Source organism: Balaenoptera ricei, chromosome 19 (assembly GCF_028023285.1).
Source record: "Balaenoptera ricei isolate mBalRic1 chromosome 19, mBalRic1.hap2, whole genome shotgun sequence".
Lineage (NCBI taxonomy): Eukaryota > Metazoa > Chordata > Mammalia > Artiodactyla > Balaenopteridae > Balaenoptera > Balaenoptera ricei.
In genome coordinates, this window is record NC_082657.1 from 60,314,405 (window position 1) to 60,329,713 (window position 15,309).

Sequence of the window (15,309 nt, forward strand, 5' to 3'; positions counted from 1 at the left end):
TGGGGCAATGAATCATCGAGCGCGGCTCCCGGCTGGACACAAAATAGATAGAGGAGCCGGCGAGCTATTGTGCGCAGTTTGGGACGCGGCGGGGGGGGGGGGGGGGGGGAGGCAGGGCTGAGAAGGAGGAGGAGGACGAGGAGGAGGAGGAGGGGGGCGGGCAGAGGGGAGGGAAAGGGAGGGGAGGGAGCGTAAGGGAGGGATTCCCCCCCCTCGCCCCGCCCGCCGTGCTCCCGCCCTTCTCCTCCCCTCCTCCCTCCGCGCCGCCCGCCGCCCCGCCTCCCTCCTCCCCAATTAAATGACCCAACGCTTTGGCAGGCGCCGGAGCTCGCACATGCGGCTGCCGCTCCAGCCGCCCCGGGCCCGCCGCCGCCGCCGCAGCCGCAGCCGCCGCCGCCGCGTTCTGGGCGCGCTCGCCGCGGCGCCGCCAGGGGCTCGGCCGGCCGGGGGGGGCGTCTCTGCGAGCGGCCGAGCGCCCGCGCCCGCGCCGGCCGCCCGCCGCCAAACTTTGCAGCGCGCACACATGCTCCAAGTTGGGCCCGGCGGCGGCGGTGGGCGGTGAGGGCGGCCCGGGCGCGCGGGGGCCCGGGCGGGCGGCGCGGCGCGGCCATGAGCGGGCGGCCGGCGCCAGTCTCCCGCAAGCAGCGGCTCATGGCAGCGGTGGGCGAGCGGGCGGCGGGCGGCGGCGGCGGCGCGCCGCTCTCCTGCTTCATCTGCGGCGGCGGCATCGGGCGCGGCAAGGAGCTGAAGCTGCAGGTGAAGCAGCCGGCGGCGGGCGTGGGGGCCCCGGCGCAGCCCTTCTTCCCGTTCCTGCAGCAGCAGGAGCCGGCGCCCGGCGCGCGCGAGCTGTCCCCGGCCGACGGCTGCGTGCTGGTGTGCGCCGTGTGCCGATGCTTCCTGGGCGAGCAGTGGGCCGCCTTCGAGCGCGCCCGCACGCCCGTGGACAAGCGCATGTACTGGCTTAAGCGGCCCCACCAGTGCGACGCGGGCGCGGGCGGGCGACGCGGGGGCGCCGGGGCCCCCCGCGAGTGGAACGTCGCCTACGCGCTGGGCGCTGCGGCCGGCGACGAAGACGACGACGACGGTGGCAGCGGCGGTGGCCCCGGGCCCCGCGCGGCCGCTGAGGAGCCTCGAGACTCGGAGCTGTCGGAGCTGTCGGACACCGACCCCCTCTCCGAGCCCGACCCGGCCGCGCGCGACCCCGCCAGTCCCCACCAGGACGGGGCGCCGGCGGCTCGGACTGCCCCGGGGCCCGGGCCTCGCGGGGGCCGCTGCCCGGAGTGGAGGCTGGCGCCGGGCCCTTCTCCTGGACAGGGCGCAGAGACCACCGCAGCGGGGGACGTGGAAAAGGAGGAGGTCCCCTCGAAGCTCCGAGTGGACGGGGAGCCCAAGGCGGGCATCCGGCGCCGGCGGAAGGGCCCTGGGAGGCACTGGGTCCCGGAGGCCCGGGCCAGCGTCCTGAGGGGCATTCAGGACCCTTGGCTAGGGCCTACAGTCCAGGTGGCCCCTGCAGAGAGCATGAAAGGAGCCCCTTCCGGCAGGGCCGCCAAGACCCCTGAGAGCAGGCCGCTGGGGGAGACCCGCGGGGGCTGCTGCGTGTCAGAGGACAGTGACATCAACATCACCAGCGAGGAGGAGGGCCACAAGGAGCAGCCTTTCTCAGGCCCCCGCGGCCCCCGAGACAAGGAAAACGGTGGCGGCCGTGGCCCCCGCGCTCCCCTGGAGAGCCGGGCTGCGCCACCAGAGGGCCTTTGCTGCTACGTCTGCGGGTCGGCGCTGTCCCCGGCCTCGCAGCACCAGATCCACGTGCAGAAGCAGGAGAAGCTGGCCCAGGCCCCTTTCTTCCCCTTCCTGTGGCTGCACAGCCCACCCCCAGGGGCACAGCCCATCAGCGAGGGCGGCAGCACCCTGGTGTGCCCCTGCTGCTTCTCGTCCCTCATGCAGCAGTGGCAGAGCTTCGAGCTGGCCAGTGTGCCCGTCCTGCAGAGGCTCTACGTGGTGCCCCTGAACAGCCACGCCCCCGGCATGGCCTCCAAGGGCAGGAGGCTCCCAAGGGAAGAGGGCCCGCCCGCCGGGGCCCTGCCAGAGGCCTGCTACCTCTGCGGGGAGGACTGTACCCAGGACGCCCGGGCAGTGGCCTCCAGGATGCTCAACGGCCACACCAGGGGCTCCATGCATTTCCCCTTCCTCAGCCTCCTGCCCTGCCCCCCCAACGCCCAGGGCCCCAACAAGCGCTGTGAGGTCCGCAGCTGCCCCAAGTGCTTCAGCGTGCTGGAGGACGTCTGGGCCCTGTACCGGGCCTGCCAGAACGAGGAGCTCATCACCTCCGTGCAGGGCTTCCTGGGCAGGTACCACCAGGCCTTCTCGGCCTCAGACCCTGCTCTCTCCGAGCCGCCCGCGTCGGCCCAGGGCAGCCCGGCGTCCATCTGCTACGTCTGCGGGGCTGAGCTGGGCCCTGGGAAGGAGTTCCAGCTCAACGTGAACCCTTCCAGCCGCTTGGGCGAGAAAGAGCCCTTCTTTCCCTTCCTCACCGTCTATCCGCCTGCCCCACGCGCCAGGCCTGCCGACTCCACCGGCCTGGTGGCCACCTGCGTGCTTTGCTACCACGACCTGCTGGGCCAGTGGCTGCAGCACGAGGCCCGCGGCACCCAGCACGCCGTCAGCCCCTGGTCTCGGCAGTACCAAGTAGAGACGTTCGTGTGCTTCTTCTGCCGGCAGGAGAAGAAGCGGTGTCTTGGGCTGAAGGCCGTGCGGGTAGCTCGGCTGCCCTTGTTTCTCTACACCCTGCGAGCGAGCCACAGCCTATTAGTGGACGATGGCCGGCAGCTGATAATCGGTGCCTGCACAGAGTGCGGGACCCTGGTGTGTGCTGGCCAAGGGCTCACCCGCCAGGGACCCATGGGTTGGAGCTCCCCAGTGGCAGCTGCGAGGAAGGTAAGCAGTTCTCATGTCATTCTCTGAAGTCCCAACAGGGAAGGAAGAGATGTTGTTTTCTGTTTTGCCAAGGAGGAGTTTGCAATGATTCTGTGTGGTGTGTTCCAGCAGGAGGTGCCCTCCGGGGTCACCCTGCTAGTGCTTGGTGGGTGCGTTGGCCTGGAGGCATGTGGCAGGTCGGAGGAGCTGGGGGCCGAGAGTGGTCCTGTGGAAGAATAGGGCACTGCTGGGAACAGCAGGCATGGGCCTGAACTTGAGTGTGTTTGCAGCGGAATCTATCAAACAGAGGAAGTTCGGGGCACGTCTGTCATCCGCCTGATAACATTGGTAATTAGTCCAGCCATGCAGGTCACTGAGAGGTCTCCGTACTTACCCGGTTTAAACACATCAGAAGTTCCTCTCTCCTCTTGCTCCCACTCAGCTTAGCTTTTCCAGAATTTCCCACTCAAGTTCACACTTTTCCTTTGAGGCTCTCTGGTTGCTTAATAGCAGCTGGAGATGGATTTCCAGACGTGGGGTTTGGGACCCAGGGGACAGTGGCCCAAACAGCCATTTCTCCCGGTGGGAAGAGAGTCTTTCTTTTCTGCAAGTCGGCTGTGCAGGGGGAGGGTGGGAGGCCTGGCGTGCGCCCTGTTTATAAGGCGCCTGCCTTCACGCTGCCTGCCCGGGAGGAGCCAGACGGGGCTCAGTTAATTTTGGATCTGGCTTTGCAAAGGCCGAAGCAGGAACTGCCCCCGGTGGGTCTGGGGAAAGCAGACGTCTGTGAGTTGTGACCACCATCACGGCCACCGGAGCCAGAAATCCTGGTTTCCACCAAAGCTGGTGACACTGGCTTGTCTTAATCAGACACCCGGAGTGGTAGCCGCTGGCGAGGGGCTGGCAGAGGGACCTGTGAACAGGGAAGGGTGTCTCCGCCCGTCCAGGAGTGGGTGTTCCGTCTGCCTGAGAGGCTCTTGATCCTGCCTCCCACGCATCCATGCGTGTGCACACGTGTGGGGTCCTGGGTTACGTGTTCACGCTCGGTGGTCGCGTCTATAGAGTAGATGTCCGGCCCCGACGCCTTCACGCTCTGCTCAGGGTTCCTTCGATGTCAACATCCCCTTTGGACTTAGTGCTGTCTTTGGGGGGCTTTGGTCTGGTTTGGGGGCTTTTGTCTTTAGAGCTGTTTTTGGATGGCCTCTCGTTTTAAACGGACAAGCCTGCCACCCCCGCACCGTGGATGCTAAACCTCTTGTTTGCGGTGTACGGCAGCCCAGCCCGCGGGTCTGCTGCTGGGAATCTGACCTGCAGTTCCCGGAAGGGCCGGGCCTGGGAGAAGAGCCTGGCTGAGCAGGACAGAGCCGGGTTCCAATCCTGCGCTTTCTCTTGTTAACTGAGCGCCAGGGAGGATGCGTCTCGTCCTCCCTGAGTTCATTCCTTTAAGCTGGGCAGTGGAAATAAGTATCACCTGCCTCGTGGGGCCATCATGAGAATTAAATGAATCGGGGCATTTGAAGGCTTCCGGCAAGTCAAGCGCTTGGCATATAGTGGCACCCTTGTGTCCTCCCGATGTGTTGGGGCAGATTGTTCCAGGATGCAGGTGGATTCTGCAGGGTGGGTACAGATTTTCAGCTTGGCGGTGGTGGGCGTGGGGTCATCAAAGCACTCCCCGTGAGGCCTCTCAGATTGTTTTCTGTACAACGTCCGAACTGTGGTGTTTTCCCACGTTGATTTGCTCTCTCATCGGGAGTTGATGAGATGCCGACTGGGGGCCTCAGTGATAGGAACTTGAGGAAACGAAAGAAGCTGCAGTTCCCCGTCCAGCTGCGAAGGGGGGTGCGGAGGGTGGCCCGGTGTGGACGAGAACGCAAGCTGGTGTCTGCCCAGGAGGGGTCAGCATGAGTTTGGGGGGGCTGAACGTCATGCTAACTTCTGCCCCATTTCTAAAGCAACTTATTTCGTCTGCTCCTTACCACGTCCCTGTGAAGCGTTATTATTCCCATTTTAGAGATGAGTAAATGGAGGCCTAGAGAAGTCAGATGACCTTGTTGACTATCACACAGCCAGTAGGTCGCCGAGGTGGGTCTTGAACCCCAAAGCCCTCCGCCGTTGGACCACCTGGCAGAGGTGGAACCTTGGAAGATGGGTGGGATTTGTTGGTGGGAGAGGATTCAGGAGAAGGGAAATGAGGTTGGAGTGAACTAGAGGCCTTGAAATCAAAAAAAGGAGGTCGAGTTTAAAGTTGAAGATACAGGGGAGCAATAAAAAGTGAACGAAGCCTTGGAATGGGCTGGGAAGAGCTCCGCCCAGGGCCGGACCCTGGCAGCGTCCCAGGTGGTTGGTGAGGCCATCAGGCCTCTGGGTGGTGGGGCAGCAGTGCGGGTCTCAGACTCATTTAAACAGAGGGAAAGAGAAACCTCAACTCCTGCCTCCAGGAGAGCCTGATTGATGGTCAGTAGAGTGCCGGAAATACAGCCTCTGCCCCTCCCCCCGCATTCATTCAACAGATATTCATGGAGCGCCTACTCTGAGCCAGGCGCTGTTCCAGACACTGGGGCGCTGGTGGTGTCAGGGGGAGGGCCACGAAGAGCCCACAAGGAATACTTCCTGCAGAGCTGTGAGCGAAGCAGGATGAGGCTAGGCCAAGTGGCAGGGTGGGCTTGGGGATGAGAGCGCAGGGTCACAGGAGCTGCAGACCAACCCACGGGACTCCTGGCAGGGCTGTCAGGGGTGAAGAAGCGGGTGACACCACCAAGGAACGTGCAGAGGCCCCCATGCTCCTTTCCCGAAGCCAGTTCCGGAGTCCTTGGTTCTCATGTCCATATTCCGTGTCTCCGTTCGTTCGGTGCGTGGTTTGAGAATTTGTGGGGGAGTGGCTAGGGGCATTGGAAGGTGGCTGCGGGGAGCCATTTAGGTGGGTCAGTGTGTTCCAGAACCTCATCTATACCGCCTCCTATGATGCCTCAGTTGTTTCCTGTTAAGGGTTCATTTACAAGCGAATCAACTTTAACCGCTAAGAAAGTAAATGTGAAAGGGGAAGGAAGTAAGGAAGGAGGGGTGTCTGTCACTGGTGCCCTCCCTTTGGATTGTGGCTTTTCTCACCAGCTGGACTCCTGGCCCCCTGGAGAGCACCCTGCTTTGTAGCCACCATATCTCTGAGCTGGCTGCTTGGATAGGGCTGTGTCGGGGGTGGGCTGCGGAGGCTGCAGCCCACCCACCCTTTTTGGGGGTGCTTCCCCGAGGAGGAGCCCCAGCACCAGGAAGCTCTGTGAAGCCATGGAAAGACCCTGGCTTGGCCTTAAGACAGACCTGGCTTCAATCTTCATTCTGCTGGGAGCTGGCTGTGTGACCTTGGGTAAGACTCTTGCCCTCTCTGAGCCTCAGTTGCTGCCCCTGAGAAGTGGAGATGCTCGTTCCTCTGGAAGGTTTGTGATGTGAGAGCTGCTAGCGGGCACCAGGGGTACGGGTCCCATTCATTCCTTTCTTCTCCCTGAGGTACTTGTAACTCAGGCTGGGTCTCTCACTGGCACCCACAGGCTCCAACATCACAGCCTCTGCCCCCCACTTTTCTGCTGGGGGTGGGGAATGGTTGTCCCTCCCTTCAGAGTTAGGAGGCACGGCTGGCCAGGCTCGGAGATGGCATCTGGGGACGTAATAAGGATGAAGATACAGAATGCTTCCCGAGTTCCAGGCTGTGCCAGGCTTCACCTGTACTCACATTTACCAAGTCCTCACAACAACCCCATTTAGGGAGGTGCCACTCTCCCCCCTGTCATAGAGGAAAAAGCAAGTTCAGAGAGGTCAAGGAGTTTGCCCAAGGTCACTCAGCTCATGACATCAAGGCCAACATTGGACCCAGGAGCCCGGCTTTGGAGTCCGTGCTCTTGACTCTCTTTCCCCTCTGGGGCTCCAGCTGTAAAGGTGGCAGTGCCCTGGGGGTGGGGAGGGTGGTCCTAATAGCCCCTGTGTGAACCTGCCCACCCCGCATTTCAGCCGGCAGAGCAGCTGGGAGGCAGGAGTCAGCTTGAGTGGGCCAGAGGCCCCGAGCACCCCCCCACCAGCTGCCTCTGCTGCCTACCCCCCGCCCCCAGTTTCTCCACCTGCTGAGAAGTGGCGCCCTTTGTCTTTTGCTTCCCCCAGCACTGTCCAGGTGTTCGGATTTCAGCCGGGGACCTCCGTCAAGGATGGGTTTGCCGCGTGATCGAGCTGCTTTCCTCGCGAGCCAGTTGGCCGCCAGGCCGCCCTTGCCTCTTCCCTCCGTCCGGGGAGCGTTCTGGGCAATGGAGCGTGCAGCTGTTTACCTAACCGCACCCCGGCCCTCGCTAGGGGCTGCCCGCCCAGCCCCCCGAGCCTGGCCTCCCGGCCTGGAACAGGTGTTGCCGCTGGGCCGCCTTTCTTTTCTCCGCGCTGACATCTGAGGCCTGCAGAGAGGGTCTGTCATCACTCGCCTGTCAGGGCCACATGCACATCTGTTTCCCGTGTTCCCGGCTCTTCAGGGAGGGCCTGGCAGCCCCTCCTCCCCGGGTCCAGGATCCAGGGGCACTTGGGCAAGGCGACAGGATGGGGGAAGCTTCCGGAAGGTGCCAGGAGAGGCTGCCCGGCTGGGCTGACACTGGCACCCTCTGCCTGGCAGCTGCTGGGAAGCGACTGGGCTTTGGCCTTCCCCAGGCTCTGACCACCTCCTCCGAGGGGAGGTCTCTGCTTTTCTTGGCGGGTTGGGGGCCACCTGCTAGCGGAGTAAACTTTCCAGATGCGCCTTGTCTTAACCCTGGAGGTGATTAGAGACAACTGGCATGGCAAGAGGTCTTCAAAACTCAGCCTCCCTGGAAGCAGGGAAGGGGAATTTGCCCAGAGCCTTCTGGCCCCTTCTCGGCTTAGATCTCTCTGGGTCCGACCCTTGGGAGATTAACTCTGCTGTGACTCTTTGGAGGGGTTGAAGGTTCTGGGCAGGTTTGCCTCATTGGCACATTCTTTTGGCTGAGGAAGAGGCCGCGTCTGGAATTCAGGTCCATCTTCTGTCCTAGGTCCATATCCTGGTGGGGACGGTGGCGAGGGATGACGCTTCTGCCCTCTGCGAAGAGCGTTTAGGACCTTGGCTTCTGTTTGCCATGCCGTCCCCAGAGGGAGCCTCACGAGGGCAGTTGCGGAAGGAGCTTCTACTGGCCATGTGACCTTTGTTCATTTCCCCATCTGTCAGAATGAAAGGCCTGGTCCTCAGGGGTCACAGACGGTTTGCATGCCACACGTGAAATCTGACTGGTGGTACTGTGTTGAGAAGGATGCTGAGGATGTGTCTGGACTTGCTGGGAAAATATCTAGCAATTTATTAACAGTTATTTTTTTCTCTTTTTTCCCCCAGCTTTTTGAGATATAAATGACATACAGCATGATGTAGTTTTAAGGTGTGCAGAGTGTTGATTAGATACATGTGTCTATTGCGAAATGACCTCCGTCCCCCCTGCCCCAAAGTTGCCATTTCTTTTTTTGTGGTGAGAACATTTAAGATCTACTCTCTTATCAACTTTCAGGTATGTGATACAGTGTTGTGAGCTGTCATGCCCATAATGTACGTTTGGCCCCTTTGTTCAATATCTCCCCATTTCATGGGGTCTAGGTTTTAAAATTGGTATGTGATGCTGGGGCCCCGAAACACCATGATGTTCTGTCCTGGGGAGGATAAAGCCGAAACACCATGATGTTCTGTCCTGGGGAGGATAAAGCCGAAACACCATGATGTTCTGTCCTGGGGAGGATAAAGCCGAAACACCATGATGTTCTGTCCTGGGGAGGATAAAGCCGAAACACCATGATGTTCTGTCCTGGGGAGGATAAAGTATTACGGTCACAAAACCCTCACGGATCATCATTTTTCAGGCAACTTTACACCAGGAGGGCCAACAAGCCCACAGCCTAAGGCCACTTTTGCTGGTTTGATCTTTCAGTAATACAAGGTAGTTAGATGTATAAGTTTTGAAAGAAATTCTGCCAGTCCTGTGCCAGGGATGCTGGCGCAGTTCTGCCTCCTGGCCCAGCTCAGCCCTTGACCAGGGCTGCCCTGGAGAAACGATTGTACCCATTCTACCCATTAGCTCAACAAACGTTTGCATGCCCGCAGTGCACCAGGTGCTCTGAGGATGTGATGTGGAATCAGGCAGGCCCTGCCCTTGGGTGGATGGGGATGGGCGGGGTGGGGGGGCGGGTGTAGGGATCTGGCTGTGATTATGCACTGTGTTGAGTTCTGTGCTGGGGTCTTCTGGAAGTCCATAGGATGAGGGAAAACGGGTATGTTCAGGGAAGGCTTCCTGGAGGAGCTGACACCTAAGCTGACCCAAAGACTGAAAAGGAATCAGCCAGGTCCACAAGGGGGTCATGTGCTCCTGGCAGAGGAGCATGAGCAAAAGCCTGGATGTGGGGAGTGGGATTTGCTGGAGAACCTTAAATAGTTCCTCTTGAAGTGGGAGGAGGGGATGGGGTGGGAAGGGTTGGTAGTGTTTCGAATCCCTGGATGCACATTTGAATCAACTGCCCCAACCTGTTAAAGCAGAATCTCTGAGGGGTGATCCTGGTGGCACTGGTATTTTAAAGCTTCTGGAAGATTCCAGAGTTGGGGTGAGAACTGCTGATAGAGATTTTGGAAGCACAGCCCAGGAGTTTGGGGCTTTTATCTTGAAGGTGTGGCTTGGCAGTCACCAAAAGGATTCTACTCATTTGTTCAGTCTGTCTTTACTAAGCGCCTACTGTATCCCAGGCACTATCTGGGCATCAGGACCCAGCAGTGAGCAAACCAGGCCTGTGCAGGGAGGGGCTGTGATGGTGGTGACGGAGTGGTGGGGAGAGGGGAGGGTTGGGGGCTGTCACTTGAGCAGTGAGGGGGGGTCTGGCAGGGGCCTGAGGAACAGTGAGGAAGCCGGGGTGCCTGAGGGCAAGGCGGGGTTCCTCTCAGAGGCCGGCAGGGGCCAGTCGGGGGACCTCACTGGGGAGCCAGGACTGTGGGGTGACCCTGAGAAGGCATTGTTTTTGTTTTGTTTTTAAATTGAGGTATAATTCACACCGTACACAACTCACCCTTTTAAAGTGTACAGGGCAGTGGTTTTTAGTGTATTCCCAGGGTTGTGCACCCATCACCACTATCTAGTCCAGAACATTCCTATCAGCCCCGAAGGAAACCCCCTCCCCATTAGTGGTCACTCCCCCTCCCCCATCCCCTGGCAACCATGAATGACCTGTCTGTATGGATGTACTTGTTCTACATTTCGTAGAGATGGAACCATACGGTATGTGGTCTTTTATGTCTGACTTTTGTCGTTTATGTTTTCGAGGTTCATCCACGTTGTAGCATGAATCTGTACTTCAGCCCTTTCCACGGCTGAGTACCGTTCGACTGCATGGATAGAGCACATTTTGTTTATCCATCCATCAGTGGATGGACATTTGGGCTGTTTCCACCTTTTGGCTGTTGTGAATAACGCTGCTGTGAATGTTTACAGGTATACAGGTTTTTGTGTGGGTCTGTGTTTTCTCCTGGATAGATACCCAGGAGTGGAATTGCTGGGTCATCTGGTAATTCCATGTTGACCCTTTAAGTTCCACTTTCCCACTGGGGCTTTTAGGCAGGCAAATAACGTGATATGACTTGGGTTTGAAAAAGTCACATTTGTGACTCCTTGAAGCTGTGTTCCGTCAACTCACTGGCCACCGTTGCACCTTCTGTGGCTGGTCTCCATCACTGGATTTGTTTGAAGCTGGGAGTTAGTCTTCCTCTCCCTGGGGTAAGAGAAGCTTTATTAAGAATTGAGCTCTTGGGGATTTTGATTTGCTATAGCTGCACCCCTGGAAATCAGAGGACCCAGATTCTGGCCCCAGCACTCAGTTGCCTTGGGTAAGACCCTCCACCTGTCTGGGTCTCAGTTTTCCCCTCTGTAAAATGGGAGCAGATGGTAGACTAGTAGCTGAGCCCCTTGGCTCCTACGCAGCTGCCAAACTGTCATCTTTCTGCACTTTTTGGCAGGAGTGGGATTGGGGGGTGGAGAGAGAAGACCCCTGGGGTCGAGGCCTAGCTTGGCTCCGTTGAGTCCAGCGGCTCTGAAGTTCTCTGCCCCATCACTGGCTGCCCCAGCCTCTTGCTGCCCGACCTGTTTGGTGTGGAACCCTGTATGAAACTGATTGCTGGATTGGGTTTCCTTCCAGAGGTGCCAGCAACCTTGAATGGATGGCACAAAAGTCACAGTTGGTATTTGGTACAGCGGAGCCAGGCAGACATGCCGGGACCCTGGGCAGGAGCACCTCCTCTTGGAGCCGTTTCTCCCTGGCAGGTGAGAGTGAAGTGGGGAGAGGAAGCGGTCCAGGGTCCAAGGAAGACCCCTCAAAGGTCAGAGCCCACCGAGGCCACGTTGTCCTGCCCACCTCTTAGTGTCAGTTGTCGGCAGAGCCGGTGAAAAGGAAGATCATTGAGGTTCTGTCCGCCCCCCCTGGTCCTGATGCAGACACAGCGAGGTCTGAGGAGATGGTGGTGGTTACGATGCTGATGCCGGCTGTAGCAGAGGACGCTGCTCGTGCCCACTCTGTGCCAGCCACTGTCCTAAGCGTGCACGTAACCCTCTACCCTCTTCCCCAGACTGCCCATTCCTCCTCTGGCCACGGAGCGTGGCGTGAACTGTCCTGTGGGAAGGTGGCGTCCGTCTCGAATCTCCCATGAGGAGGCCAGGGCTCACGACCCTGAGGGTCTTGGGTTACACGGCAGAGCTGGGATGTGCGAGAGCCAGTGGTCTAACGCCCGGCCTCGGCCTCTCCCCCTGCCCGGGCTAGAGTGGCACCCATGGGAGAGGATGTGGGGCTGGCAGGGGCCCGCCCTGGTGTAGCCGCACAAGGAGGCTGCCCTTGGACTCCTGCACCAGCTCCCCGAGGGGGCTGGCGTGGGGAGGGGTCCGAGCGTCGGCACACTGCAGCGCTGTTTTATAAGCCTTCCCAGACCCGTAAACCTCGCCTGGCTTCCAGACGAGGGTTCGCAGACGGGGATTAAGAGGCTTGTGAGGGTTCTGCCGCCGGGGAGGGACGGAGACAGGTGGGAGACAGGCGTGGGCTTTGCAGACTCCCAAATGCAGCAGCCCCGGGACGGGGGCGGGGATCAGAGGTCCTGGTGTCCACGACCGTCGGTCCAAGACAAGGGAGGCCTGGAGGAGCCTTTCAGCCTTTGAGGCTCAGATGGCCCGAGAGGGTGGCCTTCGATGGGCTTCGGCGCCAGCTCTTTTAATCCTGATTCCTTTGATGGCGGGACCTCGCCTTTGACGGCGGGATCTCTCCGCTTGCCCTTTCCCTTCCGGAGGGTCTTGCTCAGTTGTATGCTGTTCTTTCTTTTGTGTGATTGTGCAGTGCCCTGGGGCCATCAGATGGGGAGGCCCGGAATGTCCAGAACAGTGTTCAGAGCGGGGCTCCCCAGGCAGGGCCCTCTGCACCAAGCACCTTGGCTGCCACGGGGCCCCCAGCCCGGGGAAAGCAGAGGTCAGGCAGCCTCACTGTGTGCCGTCCCCTGCGTCCTGCTGGGGTCCGGCGGGTGGGGGCAGTGCCGTCCTGGAAACAAGGCCTCTGTCCTGTCTGTGCAGGAGCCAAGACTCCTTGGGGACCTGCACATCCCGGTCCAGAGAAGCGTGGCCCTGGCCCCCGGCCTGCGTGCAGCCTGGCCTGGCTGCGGAGTCACCCAGCCGCCCCTCCCGCCAAGGGAAGGATTGCTTCTCTTGCCCCTCGCCCTCCTTCTCTTGGGAAACTGCATTTTCTTTGCTTTTCAAAACTGTGTAGGGGAAGCGGGAACCGGTCTTTGGAGCTCCCATCCCGCGGGGTGGGGTGGCCGGGGTCCTTCTCGTTAGCGGGCGAAACCCGGACCTCACTCACCTGTCACTCACCACGTGATGGGGAGGCACCGGGCCTTCTCTGGGGTGAGCGCTGGCTTCGGGGCAGGTCCCGAGGAGGGGGCTCCGTGCTGGAGGCGGGCTGCCTGCCAGTGGCCCAAGTCATCGCAGCCTCCTCTGCTCCCGGGTCCCGGAGGAGAGCCACCTCCGCCTCCCTGGGGCATGCTGGGAAACTCTGGGACCTGCAGGGGGCCTGGGGAGGGCTGTTGCCTAGGAGACGTTTGTGGGGAGAATTGACACTGTGAGGGGACATATTTGCCTTAAGCTGTAAATAAGGGAGTATAAGCAAAGGGTTGGTTCACTGGGTTGGTGGGTTGGTTCACTCAGCAGAGTTTTCACTGAGCCCCTGCTATGCCCTGGATGCTGTGCTCAGAGTTAAGGACCGTGATTGTGCCAGGTGTAGGCTATGAATACTGTTATTTATCTAATCCTAGACGGGCTCTGTCCAGGCTATGATCTAATCCTAGACGGGGTCTGTCCACTGTAAAACACATGATTGTTTTATCTGCCACTAGGCAGAAAAAATGCTGCTCATGAAACTGACAGTCTTCATTGTAAGATTCATCCTGATTTCAGAGAGCTTAAAATGTAAAACATAGTGTGGGTCTTCAAATCAACGAAATGGGAAGATGATGAGGATGGTGGTGATGAGGAAACAGCAGTGGCAGCTGCCACATGTTAGATGCTTACAAGGCATTATCTCACTGACCCTGTGAATAAGAATCTGGTGGGTGAACGAGGGAAGTTGGCACCTGTCTTTCCTGCTGGGCCCTTTGGGGTGACTTTGCAGTGACTGGGCGAGATCCCGCTGAGCCTGGATAGGGCCACGGTTGAGGTTGACACGGCAACACGGCTACACTGGGCACCACGGGGGAGCAGTCAGCCTTGAGAGGCCTCTTGCCTCTGTCACCTCCAGGTCTGGCACCAGGCAGCAGGGAGTGACCCAGCTGACAGGCTGTGGTGTCCTGGTGCCGGGCTCTGTGCCTCAAGGGGCGTGACGGGATCCCTTGTGATTCTGGCTGCATTGGCGCTGGGGCCTTAATCAGGCGGAACGCGGCATCAGCAGAAACTGGCAGCCGCATGGCTCGGGGCGCCTGGCTGGTGGGAGGGGTAGGAGCAGGGCTGCCGGTGCCCCCCCTTTTCCCCACCACCCTACTGGGGGCCGCTTCAGGCCAGACCGAGGTCCTAGGGAGGGTTCAGGGTCCCTGCCAGGACCCTGCAAACATAGGAGCCTTTCTGCTCTGGGGAGAGATATGCAAGGACGTCAGAAACTCTCTTCCCAGACTTTTCCTGGAAAGAAGCCCTCATTCCTGTGCTCAGTGTCACCCTGCTCTCCCAGCCATCCGTACAAAAGCGGGGCTGGAACCGTGGCTCCAGGTGAGGCCGTGCTGGTCTGCTCTCCACGGGCGGATGGTGTGGTTTGGCCAAGGGTATTCTGAAGTCAGACCTCGCCACCCGCCCCTGCCACCCACGTGGTCCTCCGCATCGCTTCACGGCTCTGAGCCCCAGGCTTCTCGCCCATACACAGGGACAATCTGATGTCCTCCCTCAGGGGAACGGGAGGCAGCTGAAGCCCCCAGTGAGAGCCTGGCAAGCTGTCAAGACCCCAGAAATGTTGCTGTGGTTACTGGGGGCAGAGGAAGGAGGGGTGTGTGAGGAATCTGAGGCCCCACTTGGAGGGGGATGGGAAACCTGGAAGTAGCCTCAGGCACCTGGGATCTGAGCTGCCCTTGTCCCCTCCCTGGGCTGCCAGTGCTCATCTGAGAGATGAAGGGGGCATTCAGGTGATCGACCCTCACGTGACCTCTGGCCCTGACAAGAGCCACATTGGTATGTGGTGGCGGTCAGCAGGTATGTGCCACCTGACTGCTTGTCGGTCTGTGGGCCTGTTTCCTCATCTGTATATGGGAATTACTGTAGTGTGTGTGTGTTATAGGGCTTGGGACGTAGTACATGCTCAATAAAGGTTGGCTCTTATTATTATTTTTAAAAGATTTTGTTGAAGTATAGTTGATTTACAGTGTTGTATTAATTTCTGCTGTAAAGCAAAGTGATTCAGTTATATATACATACATTCTTTTTCGTATTCTTTTCCATTGTGGTTTATCACAGGATTTTGAATATGGTTCCCTGTGCTGTACAATAGGACCTTGTTGTTTATCCATCCTATATATAATAGTTTGCATCTGCTAATCCCAAACTCCCACTCCATCCCTCCCCCACCCCCCCTTCCCTGGCAACCACAAGTCTGTTCTCTATGTCTGTGAGTCTGTTTTTGTTTCATAGAGCTGTTTATTTGTGTCAGATTTTAGATTCCACATATAAGTGATATTGTATGGTATTTCTTTCTCTTTCTGACTTATTTCGCTTAGTATGATACTCTCTAGTTGCATCCATGTTGCTGCAAATGGCATTATTTCATTCTTTTTTATGGCTGAGTAGTATTCCATTGTATATATGTACCACATCTTCTATATCCATTCATCTGTCGATG

The 15,309-nt window shown here is 59.0% G+C and overlaps 1 protein-coding gene across 4 annotated transcripts in view; it reads left to right on the forward strand.

Moving 5' to 3' along the window:
* The first annotated feature begins 752 nt into the window (after positions 1–752).
* GSE1 (Gse1 coiled-coil protein) overlaps positions 753–15,309 on the forward strand; it is a 421,108-nt gene continuing 406,551 nt past the window's right edge. For 3 of the 4 annotated variants that reach the window (XR_009499162.1, XM_059905626.1, XM_059905628.1), the window contains exon 1: positions 759–2,934. Coding sequence is in view for 3 of the 4 variants with exons in the window: in XM_059905626.1 (XP_059761609.1) it covers positions 952–2,934 (1,983 nt within the window). In the remaining variant the exon portion in view is untranslated. Of the gene's footprint in view, positions 2,935–15,309 lie in introns of all 4 variants that reach the window. The other variant, XM_059905627.1, reaches the window with a different exon arrangement.